Source organism: Microtus pennsylvanicus, chromosome 12 (assembly GCF_037038515.1).
Source record: "Microtus pennsylvanicus isolate mMicPen1 chromosome 12, mMicPen1.hap1, whole genome shotgun sequence".
NCBI classification, from domain to species: domain Eukaryota; kingdom Metazoa; phylum Chordata; class Mammalia; order Rodentia; family Cricetidae; genus Microtus; species Microtus pennsylvanicus.
In genome coordinates, this window is record NC_134590.1 from 80524097 (window position 1) to 80543424 (window position 19328).

Below are 19328 nucleotides of genomic sequence, written 5' to 3' on the forward strand. Positions count from 1 at the left end.
CCTGGTCCTAGATTTTGTTGTTTCAGTTTTGTAAATAGAAGAGAATTGAGCATATTTTTATGTAGAGTTGAAAACTTCATTTAAGGAAAGAATTTGAAGCTTATGGAGAGACAAAGTGATTGATAAAGCAGATTTACAGACGAGACATGCGGGGGTGAAGTCTAAGTGTTGAGGGACAATTTGAGAAAAGAGATACCTCATCAGACATTAGCTTGGCAGGATGAAGACAGAATTTATTGGACATAAAAGAAGATGTCAGAAAAGAAAATAAATATGCTATCAAAAGTCAGTCTTTGACCAAAAATCTGGGATAAAACAGTCGATATCTTTAATAAAAATAAAAGTAATATTTCTAATTGAGTTTGGTGATACACAATTATAACCCTAGAACTTGAGCAGCTGAGACAAGAGAATTCAGAGTTTGAGGAAAGTTTGGGCTACATAGGAAGTTCCAGGCCAACTTGGGCGATGAAGTAAAATCTTGTCTCAAAAACAAAAGTAATTAGCAGCAGCAATAACACCAACAAAAACCCATCTTACTATTTTAGAATTTAATATAGTTTCTAAAACCATATAGCATACCTCATTTTACAAAAACTTAATGAAAAGAGCATCAGAAAGATTGAAATGGACTTAGCTGTTTGTTACTAACTGGTAAGTTTACCTGCAGCGTTTGTCTTGTTCAGTGTGACCTACTATGGTGGAAATCATAGGTAGATTGAGGGACACTTTGAGGACAGAATTGATTTACCTACTTAGCCTAGTGTAATGATAAATTCTTCAAAATATATTTATGAATAAAAAATGAAAACAGATATGAAAATTTCTATTTCCCCTTTACTTTTTTTGATAGATAAATCCAGGACAGATCTGGAACAAGTACCTAAGGTAATGAAGCATAGACATAAGAATTCAGTTTAATTTTGCCTCTTAAGAATCTTTCAATTGACTGTTTTTGACCAGTGAGACTTTTCTGCTCTTCTGAGAATATATATCTATGTATATATATTTGTATATTATATATGTCTAATTTTATGTCATTTTTATTATTATACTTTAATTTAAAGATTTCTTCAGATAAATGATTTTTACCTCTTTATTTTTATGTAAAATATTTAATTAGCCTGCACAGTATTAGGATTCATTATGGCATTTTGAAACAAAATTTGCTTTTGTTTTTTCTCCCCTCCCTTGTTACCCCATTTCCCTGACACTCCCTTATACCTTCAGTTTCTTTTCTTGTGCTTATGACTGTTGGCCACCCACTTCCTTTGCACCTCTTCCCTCACACTCCGTCTCCTTTCTAGTTTCACAGTCTGTCCCCATACACCATTTACATATAAACAAGCAAGGGTCTGCATAGGAGAGAGAGTGTGTACTTTTTGTCAGAATTTCTGAGTTTTTGCTTAGTATACTTTCCAGGTCCATCCATTTTCCTGCAAATTCATTATTTCACTTTTCATTGTAGTTAAAATTCTCTTGTGTTTATATTATTTTATATCACATTTTCATTATTCCTTCATCTGTTGGTGGAATGCTGGTTCCATTTCCTTGCTATTTTGACTAATTCAGCACTAAACATGGATCTGCAGGTATCTCTAGGGCAGGCTGTTGAGTTCTTTGCATGAATGCCCAGGAATATTATAGCTAGGTCATATGACTAGTTCTATTTTTAATTTTTGAGAAACTGTCATACTGATTCCTTAATGACTGTGCCAGGTTACACATCTACCACATGAATAGGGCTTTCTCTTCCTATATCCCTGGCAGCATTTGCTATCTTTTTTCTTAATTCTGAATTGGGTGATGTACCACCTCAAAGTAGTTTTAATTTGCATTTTTCTGATGGCTAAAGATGTTGAACACTTCTTAAAGTACGGTTGGTCTACCGTCTGTCTTTTTTTCTCTCTTTCAAACCATTTATCAATTATTCTATATATTGATCAGCAGTTTTAGATTTGGGTATCTAATTTTTACTCTTCATATATTCTAATGTCAGTCTCCTGTCTAAAGTATAGCCAGCAAAAATTCTCGCTGTCTGTAGGCTCTCTCTTCATTCTACTGATAGTTTCCTTTGCTGTGTGGAAACTTTAAATTCTGTATTTGTTAATGCTTGGGAGTCATTTCCAGTACAATTGGAAGTTTGTTCAACAGAGTCTTTCCTATGGCTAAGATCTTGATGTATGTTCCCTGTTTACCCTCAACAGCTTCAGCATGTCAGGTTTTAAATTAATTGATGTGCTTTGAGTTTTGTTTAGTGTGAGCGATATGAACCTATTTTCATTCTTTTGCAGGTGAATATCCAGTTTCACCTGCATCATTTGTTGAATAGGTTGTCTTTTTTCCAGCGTACATTTTTGATGGCTTGGGTTTGTCATTTCGAAATTAGGTGGCCATAACTGTGTGGGTTTATTTCTTTGTCCTATATTCTTTTTCACTGGCCTAAATGTCCATTTCTGTGCCAATACTGTGCTGTCTATGCCACTATGGCTCTATAGTATAATTTGAGCTCAACTGTTTTGATACCTGCCGTAAGTGTTCTTTCTGCTAAGGATTACTTTGGCTGTGTGGGCTTTTTTGTGTTTCCATATGAATTTATTCTTCTCAGAACTAGAAGAAAAAATAAGTTCTGTGAAGAATGTGATTGGAATTTTGATGGGTATTATGTTGAATCTGAGATTGTTTGTAGTTGTATAACCGTTTCACAGTATTAATTCTGCCAGTCCAGGAACAAGGAAGGTCTTTTCTTCATATAGTATCTTTTAAATTTCTTTTTCAAATGCCTTAAAGTTTTCGTTGAAAAATCTTTGACTTCCTTGGTTAGATTTATTCCTAGGTACTTAATTTATCTTTTTGAGCTGTTGTGATTGGGTATATTTTCCTATTATTAATTTTTTTAATTTATTTTTTATTTTTTGTTTTCAGAGACAGATTTTTTTCTGTGTAACAGCCCTGGCTGTTCATTTGTAGACTGCTGGCCTTGAACTTATAAGATCCCCCTGCCTTTGCCTCCCAAGTGCTGGAATTAAAGGCGTATGCCAGCATGCCCAGCTAATTTTCCTAATTTGTTTCTCAGCAAGTTTGTTATTGATATTTATGAAAGCTACTGCTTTTGTTTGTTTCATTTTTGTATGTTGAAATTTTGTACTCTGTGTCTTCATTGAAAGTATTTCTTCTAAAAGTTTTCTGATAGCATCTGTAAGGACTTTTGAGTATAGAATTGTTATTAGAAAATAGAAATAACATTTTTCTTTCTTAGTTTTATCATCTTCTGTCTTTCTTTTGTCTTGGGGATTTAGCTAAGATTTTTGAGAGCTGTATTGAATAAGAGATAGTAGATACCCTGATCTGGTTCAGATCTTAGAGATGTTTCCAGAATTTCTGACATAGTATAATGTTGGCTGTAGGTTTGCTGTATATGCACTTTGTTCTTTTGAGGTATGGTCTGTCTGTGCGTACTTTTCCAGTACATTTATCATGAAAGTGTGTTAAACTTTGTCAGATGTCTTTTCTGCATTTATTCCAGAGGAACAGTGAGGTTGTTTTGTTTTCATTTTCATTTGTTTCTAGAAATTTTTAAATTTCTTCCCTGATTTCTTCAATGATCAGTGTTCTTCATAACTGTATTGTGTAGTCTCCAGGTTTTTTTTTTTTTTTTTTGGATTTTTAAGACAGGGTTTCTCCGTAGCTTTTGGTTCCTGTCCTGGAACTAGCTCTTGTAGACCAGGCTGGCCTTGAACTCACAGAGACCCGCCTGCCTCTGCCTCGCCTCCCGAGTGCTGGGATTAAAGGCCTGCGCCACCACCACCCGGCTAGTCTCCAGGTTTTTGTGGTCTTTTTGATGTTTCTGGTACTGCCGAATTCTGCTTTGATCCCACAGTGGGTAGTATACAAGGAATTCTCAGTGTATGCTCTTGTGCTTGTTGACTGTGATGTTACCAGTTTAGGTTCCATGTGCTGCTGAGAAGCATGTGCATTCCCTTTGTGTTGTTTGGACTATTCTGTGGTAAGTTGTTAAATTCAGTCAATCTATGGTGTGGCTTACATTTCTTTGCTGATTTTTAAGTTTGGGAGACCTGTGTAAGCATGAGAGTGAGGTATTGAACCTTGCCACTATAAATGGAGACTGTGTTATTGTTTCCTGGCCACCCAAACCTGACACATAAAACCTATATTAATTATAACACTGTTTGGCCAGTGGTTCAGGCATATTCATAGCTAGCTCTTACATCTTAAATTAATCCATTTTTAGTATTTTATATTTTACCACAAGGTTTGTGGTTTGTTATCTCACATCTTGCTCCTTGGGCAGCTACATGGCATCTGCCTGACTCTGTCTTCCTTCTCCCCGCATTCAGTTTAGTTTTCCTGCCTAGTTCTATTCTGTCCTGTCATAGGCCAAAGCAGCTTGTATATTAGCCAATGGTAATAAAATATATTCACAGCATACAGAGGGGAATCCCACATCATGCCACTGTTACTATGTCAGGACTTATGGGATCTTTATGTCTTTTAGTGTTTGTTTTATGTAACTAGGAGCACTCACATTTGGTGCATAAATGGTTGTAATTATTAGTTTTTCTTGGTGAATCATTCCCTTTATTCAGTGTCCTTTGTGTGTATGTGTGTTTATGTGAGTTTCTGTTGTGTGTTTGTGTATCCTGTGTGCAGGTGGCTGTGGAGGTCAGAGGAGGGCATCAGATTGCCTGGGACTGGAGTTGGAGGCAGTTGTGAGTTGCCTAATGTATGTGCTGGGAACTGAACCCAGGTCCTCTCTGTAAGAGCAGTAAGTGCTCTTAACTGCTGAACCATCTTTCCAGGCCCTTCAGTGTCCTCCTTTATCTCTTTTAGATTTTTTTTTTATTTGAAATAAAATAGCTTTGCCTTTTTGTTCACTGCCTCTGTTTGCTTGATAGGTTGATTGCATTCTTTGACATTCAGTTTTTAGGTATCTTTGCTAGGTGAGTGGATCTCAGTTTTTATTTATATTGAGTTTTTTTTTTTTTATCAACCCTGTTATTTCCTGTGATTTTATTGTGAGATCCTGACTGACTGGATTACAGCTATTTCTTTTCTTCCTCCCCTCTTAGTTTTGGGGGTTAGCTGGTGCACTGGGCTAGACCTGTTTCTCTTCCAGCTCTTTTTTGTTCATCTGTTCTTTCAGGTAATGATTTAGTAAGATGCTTTTAATGTAGGTTGTCAGCAGTAGGGTTCAGAGAAGGAATGAGGTACTTGGAAATAAAGTGAGGGACACCCAGGAGTATGAATGTGTGGGTTTCTCAGAGAGAGAGAGAGAGAGCTGTCTCATGGAAGTGGATTCTTTCATTATTTACCTTTCCCGTTAGAATTCCCTTAAGAATTTCCTTCTGTGCTGGCTTTGTTGTTACACATTGTCTTCATTTGTGTCTGCCTGAAATATCCTTACCTATGGATCAGTGTTGAAAGATAACGTTCCTGGGTATAGTGCTCTTGGTCTGCAGTTGTTTACTTCCTGTACTTAAAAAGACTCACTCAGGGTTTCCTGACTTTTGGGCTGCAGAAGTTACTATGATATTTCTCCCTTTGGGAGGTGACTTTTTTTTCCCTTGCAGCTTTTAGCATTGCTTTTTGTATCCCTGTTTTTAAAAAGATAATAAATTTACAAATGAAATTTATTTATGGTGTTTCTGCATTAGTAGTCTCTTCCTCATGGCTGTAACTTGTAGGTCTGTCTTCTTTTAAAATCATAACTACTGTGAATTTTACCACTCTTCAGATCACTGAGAGATATTCACATTTATATGAACTTTTTTCTTAGATTTAATAGTACACCTCAACCCCCTACCCCTAGAAGAGTGTCTGTTGTTTACATAGATTCTCAGGAGGGCAGTGACAGTGACCGGAGGATGAAGACAGGAAGAGGGAGAACTTTGAAAATGTTCCTGTCTCCTACAGAATGAAATTCAAGCTGTCCTTGAGCACTCGGAGTGGAACTTCTGCTGCTGCTCTTTTTCTTTTCAGCTTGAGCCACACTCATTTTTGCTGCTTACATGCTGTACTTACATTGTTTCTTCTACCTTGGAAGACCCCCATCCCCTCTTGTACTTAAATCCTTTATAATTTTCTTCTAAAAGGCAATTTTTTATGTGTTTTCTTCTTTTTTCCAACTGAACACAATTTACTCCCTTGTCAAAAAGGAGTCACTGGGGAACCTGCTCCCTAAGAAAATTGCTATTCGTAGGGACCCTCCTTCCCCAATACCAAAATGTGCCAGTGTCCCAGTCCCTTAAATACTGCATAAAATATGCATATATGTGTCTTTGTGTTCTGAGTACATGTCTAGCTTATTTACAATATCTAATAGTATGTAAGTGCTATGTCCATAGTTGTACCATATTGTTTAGGGTTACTCACAAGGAAGAGAAGCCTGTACATGCTTAATATAGAAGCTTTTTCTGAATAATTCAGTTCATGGTTGAATTAACTGAGTGGAACCCAGAGATACGCAGCATCAACTAATCAACTATATATATACTGTAATCATATTCCTTGGATTGATAATCCTTGAGATTAGAATGTGGGTTGTAATTTATCTTTACTTCCTCTTAATAGCTAACATAATGGACAGTTAATAGATATTTGTTGAACTAATTCTTTTGAGTATAATATTAAAGCATGATTAGAAAACTTATTCCTATCCCTAATTAGTTTTTTCCTTATCATGTTCCTACTATTTTTATATAGATGTATGAATTGGTAAGTAAAATAAAATATTAATAAATTAAGGTATGTTTTCAGCCCTTTGCTGTTAGGGAACACAGTGATTAATCAGTTTGGTTACTAATAAACTGTAAGAACATGTGATCTTCAGAGATGCATATTAAATAATTTTTGAAGTATGAAATCTATAATTAATTGTACATGGCATACTTGTCTTCAGAGGTAGAATGATTAGTGTCTGGATTATACATATTTACTCTTGACTGGGTCATGTTCTTCAGGAAAAGATAAGCAAGAAGGGGCATTTTAGGTCAAAGGATATCAAGCTAGTTAAGCCTAAGAGAGTATAGAAGATGGTTTGTACTAGAATGTACAAATGTGTATGTGAGGCAGTGATAACGGTGTAAAGAGGTGAGTGGAGACAACTGCCCTGCTCCCCCACCTCCCTGGTGAGTTTACATGCCCTGCAGAATTTGGACTGTAGTCATAGGTAAGAATCCACCAAGAGTTTTAAACAGGAAAGTTAATAGATTGTTAGAGAGACACAATGCAGAGTGTCTCTGTTAGACAAGGATATCAGTAAGTCAGAGATAAATGAGGAATTCAGTTTCTTAGTGCTGAGAAGATGAAGGCAGGAAATCACTGTTTAGGTGGGTGTGGAGAGTGGGGAAGGAAACGCTCATCATAACTGAATAGCTTAGTTTGTTTATTCTGACATTTCTGAAGGAATTTTTAGTAGGAGAAAGTAGAAATATAATTTGGGGAAACTGATACTTGACAGTTTTAAAACTGTCAGTGGGAAATATGCAGATTAGGATACGGCTGCTACTCTGTGTTATTGGCTAGGTGTGACGTATGATTGGAGTCACTGACGCAGGCTTACAGCGATCCACACTGGTAAAGACAAAAGCATTTCTTTTTCTTCAATTCAGTTGTTATTTATTTACTTTTATAGATAGGTGCCCAGTGTGTGGCCCAGGCTGCCTTTAAACTCACTGCAGACCACAGACTTGTGGCAGTCCTCCTGCCTCAGCTTCTTGATTATTGGAAGTACAAGCATCACTACCACTGCAGCTACGTTTTTCTACTTTTTGTTTTGTTGTGTTTTAGGTTTATTACTTAATTTGATATGTTTGTGCATTTTTCTTGTGTTATGTATGCGCACTACATGTGTACCTGATGCCTGTGGAGATCGGAAGATGGCATCTCACCCTGGGACTAGATGTACAAATGGTTGTTAACTTACATGTGTGTGCTGGGAACCAAACCCAGGGTCTCTGCAAGAGCAGCAAGTGCTCTTTAACTGCTAAGTCATCTCCCTAGCCCCATTTTTCTACCTTTAATGAGCATTTTAACTTGGTGAGAAATAATTTTTGTGATTGAGATTTTTGCTTTTGCTTCTCATATTTAAGATCCAAGTTAAGTTTGTTTAATAGTATTCTAATGTAATTATAATGTAAGAGATAATGAATATAGAGAAGATATTTAACTAATTGGGGACAATGCATTCTTTTCATAGATTTTTATGAAACCAGATTTTGCCTTGGACGATTCTTTAACTTTTAATTCAGTTTTACCATGGTCTCATTTTAATACTGCTGGTGGGAAAGGAAATCGCGATGCAGCTTCTTCCAAGTTGCTTCAAGAAAAGGTAATTTAATTTCTCACTGACTTTTCCCATACAGAGAACTTTATTCTGGTTAGGTGGTACTGAATCTTAGATTTACTGATTAAGTTCTACTTTTTAAATGTTCTCTCCTACTCTCTCCCCTTTCCAGTCCTTTCCCTTCTTTCTCTTTCCTCTTCCCTTTCCTCTTCCTTTCTTTCCTGGTGTTGGGTTTGAACCTAGGGCTTCATCCATACTAGGTCAAGTGCTCTACCACCTCTCCTACCATTAAATTCATTTTTGTTGCCAGTCAAAATTATAACAACTGTGTTCTTAACTGATGGGTTAGGAAGTAGACTCTTAGTGGGGCAAAGTTATGACTGTGAAAAGAATTCTTCACTAAAATAGAGTGGTTGGAATTTTACTTTAAAAACCTTATTGCATGTGTGTGAGATATGTATGGTAGGATTGATAGACGCCACTGTGTAGGTGCAGAGGTCAGAGGACAGTTTTGTGGAGTCATTCTCTCCTTCCATTATGTGGGTTCTGGGCATTTAACTCAGATCCTTGGGCTTAGGAGCCATGTGATTTTGCCATCTCACTGGCCCTAAGTGATGACATTGTAGTGGAGAGAATATACTAGGTACAAATTGCTTTGTGTTTATCCTAAATATTTCAGTTACACATTAGCTGACTCCGTAACAGTGATCTAAAAGCTCAGTGAACCAACTTTGTGAAGTGATGTTTTCTTCACTTCAATATTGAAGATCATTATTTTGAAACAGAACATGTTTTAGTTAAAATAGAATAATCCTACTCCACTATTTTTGCTTTATAAAGCCTGGTCTTTTGTATTTCTTCGGTCAGCAATCTTTAAATTTTACTGTGTCACTATGTCTTAGAGTAGACATCTTGAAAGTTGTTTTTAATTCAGAACTCTGGCGTATCTAGAATCTTTCTACAGTTTGAGTGACAGTAAAGTCTTTAATCTCTGTTCTTTCTCAGCACTTGGCCTAGAGTCTCTAAAAGTCATGACTGATTCTTAAGGACATTTTATTTCACTCTTGTGACATTGCTTGACCTATGAAAGGCTCTTTCAAGTCTATAAAGAGGATCCAGTTTTCCGTAGGAACTGAAGAACAGACCAGGGGCCTGAGAAGACTTGTGGGCAAGAATCATGTGCATTCCTTTTCTCATTACTGTAAATGAGAATAAGATGATTATTTTTCCCTTAGAAACTTTCACTTGTGAAAAGCTTTTCCTTGAGTGAGAGTCCTTTTTATATTTTTACTGATTATAAACAGTGGCTTATGATATGTGTTACCTTATTTCCTGACTGCACTTCACGTTTAGAGTCTTTTTTTTTATTTTTTAGATTTATTTATTATGTATACAACATTCTGCCTCCATGTATGCCTGCAGGTTGGAAGAGGGCACCAGATCTCATTATAGATGGCTGCGAGCCACTATGTGGTTGCTGGGAATTGAACTCAGGACCTCTGGTAGAGCAGCCAGTGCTCTTAACCTCTGAGCCATCTCTCCAGCCCCCACGTTTAGAGTCTTATACTCTGGTAGAATAATACCTAAAAAAACAAAAACTCCACGTCATTAACTATACATATAGTTGTAGAAGTAATTTAAAAATGCAGTCCTTTATATCAGTTTAATAGGAAATAAATTATGAAAGTATTATGCTTTTGGAAAGAGTGGATTAATGGAATATTGATGAATTCCAAAAATCTTTAAAATTCAAAGGATATTCTTTTCTCATTCTGAATATTTAAAGTAACTAAAGTGATGGAAATAAACAATTTTTTAAGTCCCAGAGTCAGGTTTGTGTATTTCCACTCTGGCTCTTTTTGTTCTGCTCTGTTAGAATAGGAATGAAAGCATTAGGCTAGCTCTTTCAAACTCCTGATGTAGTGGGGCAGTTAGTCCCCTGCTAACTGTCAAGCAACATTGTTTCCTGCTCTGTGAAACAGGTGCTGCTCTGTGATGTGAGTGCATCTGAATTCAAATCTTTGCTCTGTGTTTTCATTAAGAAAGGCTTTTTCTGGGTGAGATGACCCAGGGGGCAAAGATGGGACTCCAAGCCTGATGACCTGAATTCTGAACTGCAGCACCGAGATCCACACAGCAGAAAGAGAGAAATGACTCACAGTTTTTCTTTTGATGTCTACATTAGGCTGTGACATGTGCCCCTCCCCCCACAAAATAAAGCAAGTGCTTTTTTTGTTTTAAGGCTTTCCTTTAAAAAAGGGGTGGGGGCAGGACTAGATCTGTAACTTGGTGGTAGTGAGCCTCTCATGTCGGAGAGCCTGGGTTTGATCTTAAGCACTTCAGGGGCTGAGGGGAAGTAACTGTGCATAGGAACAAAGTTGTTTACTTTCTTGCCCTTTTTTTGTTTGCTTTATTTTCTTTTTGTTTTAGTTTATTTTTAAAATCACAAATGTGTTAAACCAGTCCAGAGATTGGCAGCATCATGTAAGGCATAGGTGAAGGTTATCCATTCATCAGATGCCGTTCTGACAGTTGGCTCCACTTGAACATATAATCGATTTATCTGTGTTTGTATTCATGTTGCTTTTTCAGTAAGTGTGCTGTATTGAAGAGGAGAAGAAAAAGGGTATGAGCTCAAGAAAATTAAATTATAAAATTTCTTTGTAACCCATTTAGATTAAATAAAAAATATTATTAAGTAAATGACCACTGTTGAAAATAATACCTTCTAATTCTTTAAATCATAGAGACTGAAAAGTTCATTAATCCTGTAGCACTTTGTGATTCAGAAATAGTGCCTAGGTTACAAAATCTGAAAGTAACAACCAAGAGAAATGGAGATACTATAGTAATAAAAAGAAGCATATTCTTTTAGAAAAAGAAAGGAAAAGGTAGCCCTGTGGGTCAGTAGATGTGCATGGGGCTGAGAGTCACAGAGTTCCAGATTATACAACAGTAAGAATTAAGCATGGTAGTATTATAATATACATGAGCTAATTATCACTCTCTTAAGAGTATAAGACATCAGAGTAAAAATTATAAATGGCTAAAAGAATAATTTTGAAATATAAAATAAGCAGCCTTGAAAAAAGACCATCAAAATGAATGGTAATGTAATATGTGACCGAACCAACCAACAGACTGTCTGCTCTCAGTTTGAAATAGTGCGGTCTAGTATGCAGAGTGAGTCTGACAGACATGGGTTTTATATGTAATTTTGGCACTGGCTAACCACATGACTGTATTCAAGTTATTTAATGTGTTTTCTCATTTGTAAAATGAGAATGCTAATTATAGCTTTTTGTTAAAATTAGAAAACATACATGCATGTGAAACAGATGTGATAGTACATAGAAGAAAAAGCCACCTACTTAGATAAATGACATACGACATAAGATGTTGATGTGGGCCAAGGAGATAATTTTCTCTGAAATCTTAGAACTCAGACTACCAGTAAGCCCTGAGCTCATTGTGAGACAGAGGTAGTATTTAAAGGGTAGCAGTGCCTGGAAAGGAAGAAGTAGGCAAATAAGCTTGTATTCTTTGATCTCACATTTATCTGGTTGGGGGCTGCACTTTTTGATACCCATTTTGTGTGTCAGAATCCAAGGATCCCATGATCCAACAAGTCACGCAATAGAATTTAGTACTTGTCGAAACATTTTACCATTTCCAGAAAGTTATTTGGATAGTCAAGAATGATACTCTTAAAATATATCTGATTTTTTTTTCTTCCCTCTGAAGCTGAGCCATTATCTGGATATTGTGGAAGTAAACATTGCTCACCAGATCTCTCTACGTTCAGAAGCATTTTTTCATGCAATGACCTCTCAACACGAATTGCAGGACTACCTCAAGAAAACTTCCCAGGCTGTAAAAATGCTTCGAGATAAAATTGCACAGATTGATAAAGTTATGTGTGAAGGATCACTACATATTTTAAGACTGGCACTTAGCAGAAACAATTGTGTTAAAGTATACAATAAACTGAAGTTAATGGCCACTGTACACCAAACTCAGCCTACAGTGCAGGTGTTATTATCTACTTCTGAATTTGTTGGAGCATTGGACTTAATAGCAACAACTCAAGAGGTTCTGCAGCAGGAGCTTCAGGGCATTCACAGCTTCCGGTATGTCTGTCCAGTAAACCATTCCAAGTAATGTCAAGGAACTTTCAGGGATAAATATGTGTATGCAGTGTTAAAAGTGTAGGTATATTCAGAGTGAAATGTATAGTTTTCTTCCAGATTGGTTTGCTTAGTAATGTTATGATTATGTTATTTATATTAGCAAAACAGATAAAAACTAAGTATTAGTAGTGTTATTTCAATAGAGAAACTAACTTAAAATTTCTAATAGATGAAATAAATACAAAACTAGTTAGAATTTTGAAACTAACACTTTGAAAATGTTCAAATGACTTTGTGTCTAAATGGTAAGTCTGACAACTCTGGTCTGTAAATACCGTAGTGCTTTAAACTGTTTAGAGTGATGATTGTAGGCTCATCAGATGGCTACATGTTGGTCATGGGGTCCACGTGTGTTCTCATGGCATATACAGGCACGAGTACAAACAAAATAAACATAAAAATCTTTCTAATAGGATTTAAACTGAATTTTTCAAGATTCATTTCTAATTTTTAGTTTGTGTCTCAAGTTTCAAAATTCCAGATAATGATTGGGGGAAAAAAAAAACCCTGTTCTTCCTGAGTTCTTACTTTGAGAATACCTTTACAAAACCAAACCAAAACAAATGGGAGATAACTCAATTAGAGAACTGCTTACCAAGGAACTATGAGAACCCAAATTAGATCTCTAGAATACACACTTTAAGAATTTGGTCATGGTAATAGACACAGAACCTGGAAGATCCTTAGGACTCATTGACCAGCCAGCCAAGTATACTCAGCAAGTTCCAGAGTGCCTGAGGAGTGACACCTTTGCCTGACTTTTGGCACACATGCACACACTGATAAGGGGTGGGTGGTAGTGACTACAGGTGTTTGTTGTTCATAACGCACTTGCTTTACCTATGAATTTTATTTTATCTTTGATACCACTAACACAAAAACAAAGCTAACTTGACTTTGAAATTACATATAAAATACCTTTAAGAGTGTAGCTATGGATATTTTATGTGAATTTTAGACCAGTTGCAGCCATTACAATGTCATTACACTAAGAAGGTGTTGGTTTTTTTATGGATGGAAGTTCTTGTCTTCTGGCAGACTCATTAAGAACTTGCAACAAGAGGTTCATTGCATTTTTACAGATGTGCTCTGTAAGTTAATAGAGATGTAATATAGTCTAGGAGAGTTAGAATCAAAATAAACTCATTTTGGTTGAATTACAAGTTCTCATTAATTAAGATTATGTGTATGGACTGATTAGATAGCACTTTAGAACTTGTACAAAATTGAAGAATGACAGTGAGCACTTAGGAATGACAGGCTGACTGAGTTTTAAGTCATGACAGTTTCTGCTGTGTTTTGTTAGGAGGAGGAGTTAATCACATGGCTTGGCAGTTAGGGTACATCAGCACAGTGTGATGGTGTGCAGATGGATGTGGAACTCTAACGCTAGGAGCATAGTCCAGATCTCGATGGTTGTAGAAATGGTTACAGGCTAAGCCACAAATCTTTTGAAAGGCTTTAAAAGCTCTTGTAGAAAATTCTCTCCTTAAAATTATACCTGTACATAAAATTTTGGGTAATTCATAGGCCTTTGAAGTCTACTATGTGTTTCCCTACATGGACCCCCCAAGTGACTAAATGATTTCTAATTTTTTTCACCTCTGAATTTTAAATTTTTTTCAATTTGTGTGATATTTTTAATGCATAGTTGATTTTTATCATTGCTTTACAAAAATAGACTTAAATAACAGAAGCTCTGAGTTTCACTTTCTGTTTATCACCCGATAAAGTCATAAAATAGGCATCAGTATTGTCTGATCAGCACAGAACCGAGAACTAGAATTAAAGATTGAATGCCTGCTTGCTGAATTCAGATTCTAAACCGGTTCTATTTTTACTGCAAAGGTCATACAGTTTTATTTGATACATCTGTTTGTTTTTAATCGATAATATTGATGAAGACTGTAGTTAGCCAAAGGTGTCTGGAAAAATTCTAAGACTAGAGTTGGATGTTATCAGTGATTTATGATTTATTGTACTACAGAATTCAAGCTTGCATCTATTTATGTATTTACGTAGCTTGTTCTTGGGGGTCAAACTCATAGCTTTGTCATACTGGATAGTGACCCACCAACAACCCTAACTTGGATGTAGCTCTTGTCTCATTTTGCTGAGATGTCTGTTGTTATTTTCTTTAGAATCTATACATGTGAAGGATATTTATTTATCTGTAAACATTTTTGTAAAGTTACTATCACCTGTCAGTTCTCGTATGGTTATAACTGTGTAAAAGTTTGGTATCAGAATTGAGTTTAATTTATACTTCACATAAGCATCTTTATATGCAAGTTATTTCAAAAATGAAAGAACCCTAAAAGAAAATATCTTTTTTTTTTTTTTTCGAGACAGGGTTTCTTTGTGGCTTTGGAGCCTGTCCTGGAACTAGCTCTGTAGACCAGGCTGGTCTCGAACTCACAGAGATCTGCCTGCCTCTGCCTCCCGAGTGCTGGGATTAAAGGCGTGCACCACCATCGCCTGGCAAAAGAAAATATCTTAATCCTGATTCATACTTGAAGTCATTTGAGACTGAGTTTGGTAGTTGAGGAATTTTACTTTGTGTTTTAAATTTCTGGCAGATTCTATTTGATGGATTTATAGTCCTTTTACTATGAGATTGTTAAATGTCAATGTTATTTTCTTGTAAGCTTCATTGATACTTTAATGCCACTTAATTTTATTTGAAAATATAATTCATTTTAGATTCTTAATTTTTTTTGTCTAATCAATTAGGGAAATGTATGCTCCAGGTTTCTTTCTTTCTTTCTTTCTTTCTTTCTTTCTTTCTTTCTTTCTTTCTTTCTTTCTTTTTCTATAAGGTTTGTTGGTATAAACTGTGTTCTTTTTAAATCGAAGAACTTTCTATTTGAATTTCACCTGTTTCCCAACCTCCCATACCTTGGTCCATGTTTTAGTCATTTTCTTATGGGACATGTCTTAGACAAGCCCTTAATCTCTTAGTAGAAGAACCAAAGATCACTGTTGGGTTAAGTTGTTGATAGTCTTCTGTTCTTATAAGTTAGTCTAAGCTTTATGTTTGCCTGTAATCTTTGTCTTATATTTTAAGGGGATTTTTATTTCAAACTTCCAATAGTCATATTACCAAAAATATATAATTTTTTAAAAAAAGAATTTAAATTTTGTTATTTGAGTGTCATTTTCTGTATTTTTTTTCTGGTCAGTGATAGAAAATAATACTTATATGTGTTTTCTTTTATCTTTTTGACCTGAAACATTTCTGTATAAACTTTTCTTTCTGACTTGTAGATCTCAGAATACTTCCTTTATTTCCTCTAATGACATCTTACTGCAATTTACTGTGCTTTATTGTCTTTTGTGGCTTTTAAAGTCTTTCTGTTAGGCTTTCAATGTCTTGTGCAAGAGCTGTGTTACACACATCTTAATACACATTTGTGAGACCTATGTATTATATAACATAGTACCAAAAAAAGTACATTTTTTTTGTTCTTGGTATATTCTTTTTCTGTCTTTTTAACATTTTGTAATCATTGTATGTATTTAAAATTAATTGTTCATACCTATTTGTAGTAGATATATGCCTGTGTTCTCAATCCTGACTGCTTACTAGGCTCCCAGAAGAGCTTTAAAGATAGGTATGCCACACCCCATTGAAACCAATTTAGTTACACTTCTAGAAGGTAAGACTCTGTTTTCAAAGCTCTCTGAGAATTTCTACTGTGGCCAGAATTGAGATGCACTCTCTAAACTTTAGATATTCTGATTAAAGTGCTCACATCTTCCTATGTGCATTTCTTTTTACCACAAAGAAGTACTGTGTATCTGATAAAAGCTACCAAGCCTGATTCCTATTCTGAGCCTAAAGAGTAATTTATTCAGGTGGAAATTTTGACTCATGCCTAATTCCTACAATGATTATTTTGTATGTTTATTGGTTTTTGTAATTAAAAAATAATGGTTTTTACTGTTTTAAGTTATTATGATACTGGACAATTTTAATTATAATACAACGTATTGCTCAGTTCCCTTGCCGGAGCCTCCTGACTGCTGGGGAGATAGGTGTGCCACCACGCCTGACTTCCACTTCCTTAGCTACAGCAGTGCCCCAGTCTGCCTGGAGAATGCCTGCATGTCTCTGTGTGTGTATGATTAGTACTTTGAACTTTTGCCAGCACAGTTGTGATTCCAGTTCTAAAATGTTGTTGAGTAAGTACTGTCAGCCAGAAAAGCTTCGTCTGTTCTCCTGAAAGTGGAGTGAATTTATGGCTTTAAGTGATATATTGTGTGTGTATATATATATAAAATGTTTTTCTCTTCTTTTGATAGGCATTTGGGGTCACAGCTTTGTGAATTAGAAAAGCTGATTGATAAAATGATGATTGCAGAATTTTCTACTTACTCTCATAGTGACTTAAATAGACCACTGGATGGTGAATGTCACGTTTTAGAAGAGGTATGTGTCTGAACTGTGCAATCCAATTGTCCTTGCTTCCTTCACAGCTTCAGCTTATAACACATTCCATTTGTCTAGGTGACAGTGAGCAAAGTTACCTCAGATTTCCATGTCCGTCAGGCTTTTGAGGCCCTGTGCTAGCCGTGTGTCTTTCATAAATGCTTAGTATCCTGTGAAGGGGAGAGTGGAATAGTGTCATGGTCGACTTAGAAAAAGGAGTTGAAATGAGGTCTTTAAAGGTTACAAACCAAGTTCAAAGTAGAGATACAGGATGAATGGCTTAATTTATATTCTGTGGGCATGTATTCATTGGGGTTTATCTTCTGTAAAACGTGATGGTTATGTGATAATATGGTAATCATCCAAATTTACTGATCACCTATTTTGAACATGTTTGATTTGCATGTATTTGTACATATATCATACCCAGGCCTTACTCACTAGTAATTTGCAGTGCAGATCATTGCCTAGAACCATCAGGAAGGAGAAAGAATCTAAAGACCCTGACTCATAGTGACTGAAAGAGGTGTGTGTATTATTGGCTGGCGTCCCACTCAGAGTTCAGATTGTCACTCCAGTCTTGTGGAATGGTTATAAGTGTTTGTGGCTATTCTCTAACTGTAGAAATGAGGACAGAAGACCTGTTAGTATTGTTTGTCCTTCAGCCAGCTTCATTTCATCCATTGTGGTAGACTAGGGATTACCTGTTGAAGATCACGGACTCCAAAAATCTGATGGCAAGATTGCTGTGGGAGGGGGAGCCTCATCCTTCTGAGCACACCACACTGTGTGGGCAGAGAGCTGAGGCTCTGACACAACCCTTTCGATAAATGCTTTTATGTTTAAATTAAATTTCAAATGTAAAATTATGTATCTTTGTTTTATTTTAATAGGAAAGATTAGTATCTCTTGTATTTGGACTTTTGAAACAAAGGAAACTTAATTTTTTAGAAATCTATGGTGAAGAAATGATTATTACAGCAAAGAATATCATTAAAGAGGTATTGTACATATTTTATTTGACATATCAAACCCTGTGAAGTGTATTTTTATGTCACCTAGTAATGTGTAAGATATACAGTATAGTAGTAATATGTCATTATTTTCTTTAAAATTGTATACATGGAAAAACAAGAGAAGCATACCCTACCAGCCACGTTTTAACACTGCATTAAGGATTTTCTACGTATGAATATTCTGGTTTCTTACGATTTTGTACAGATGTTAGAACCACATAGTATTTGTTCACACTGTTCTGCAAACCTTCTGAGATTTCAGTTCTATGGTTCCGTAAATTGAACCGACATCTTGTTGGTCAGACCTGTTTTGTCTCTCTTTCAATGTGGAATATTTAAGGTTCGAATTTGATACTATAAATAAAACTGACAGACCTCTTGGGGATAAATTATCTTTAATATTTAAGTTTTGTTTGTTTGTTTTAAAGGGATTGAGAGGATGGTACAGCCAGAGAACCTACCTTGATCCTCAGAACCTTTTTGAAAATACTGCACACAAGTGTGCACTTGTAACCAAATTTCTGGGGAGACAGAGACAAAAAGAGCCTGGGGCTGCCTGGCCAGCCAGTCCATCCAATAGATGAGCTGCAGGCCAACGAGTGACCGTGTGTGAAAGGATAACAGCGGAGATGGTCTCAGTAGACACACCTAGATCACACGTGCACAGCGGAGATGGTCTCAGCAGACACACCTAGATCACACATGTGCACAGCGGAGATGGTCTCAGCAGACACACCTAGATCACACATGTGCACAGCGGAGATGGTCTCAGCAGACACACCTAGATCACACGTGCACAGCGGAGATGGTCTCAGCAGACACACCTAGATCACACACGTGCACAGCGGAGATGGTCTCAGTAGACACAGCTAGATCTCACACGTGCACAGCGGAGATGGTCTCAGCAGACACACCTAGATCACACGTGCGCAGCGGAGATGGTCTCAGCAGACACACCTAGATCTCACACGTGCACAGCGGAGATGGTCTCAGCAGACACACCTAGATCTCACACGTGCACAGCGGAAATGGTCTCAGCAGGCACACCTAGATCACACATGCACAGCGCAGATGGTCTCAGCAGACACACCTAGATCTCACATGTGCACAGCGGAGATGGTCTCAGCAGACACACCTAGATCACACATGTGCACAGCGGAGATGGTCTCAGCAGACACACCTAGATCACACATGTGCACAGCGGAGATGGTCTCATCAGACACACCTAGATCACACGTCACAGCGGAGATGGTCTCAGCAGACACACCTAGATCACACATGTGCACAGTGGAGATGGTCTCAGCAGACACACCTAGATCTCACATGTGCACAGCGGAGATGGTCTCAGCAGACACACCTAGATCTCACACGTGCACAGCGGAGAT

At 36.7% G+C, this 19328-nt stretch overlaps 1 protein-coding gene across 3 annotated transcripts in view; it reads left to right on the plus strand.

The window, feature by feature from the left end:
• Positions 1-19328, plus strand: part of Vps54 (VPS54 subunit of GARP complex) — an 84037-nt gene that overhangs the window by 24444 nt on the left and 40265 nt on the right. For all 3 annotated transcript variants that reach the window (XM_075944442.1, XM_075944443.1, XM_075944441.1), the window contains 5 exons: positions 854-888; positions 8219-8350; positions 12050-12435; positions 16801-16927; positions 17821-17928. In XM_075944442.1, coding sequence (XP_075800557.1) covers positions 854-888; positions 8219-8350; positions 12050-12435; positions 16801-16927; positions 17821-17928 — 788 coding nt within the window. The remainder of the gene's footprint in view (positions 1-853; positions 889-8218; positions 8351-12049; positions 12436-16800; positions 16928-17820; positions 17929-19328) is intronic.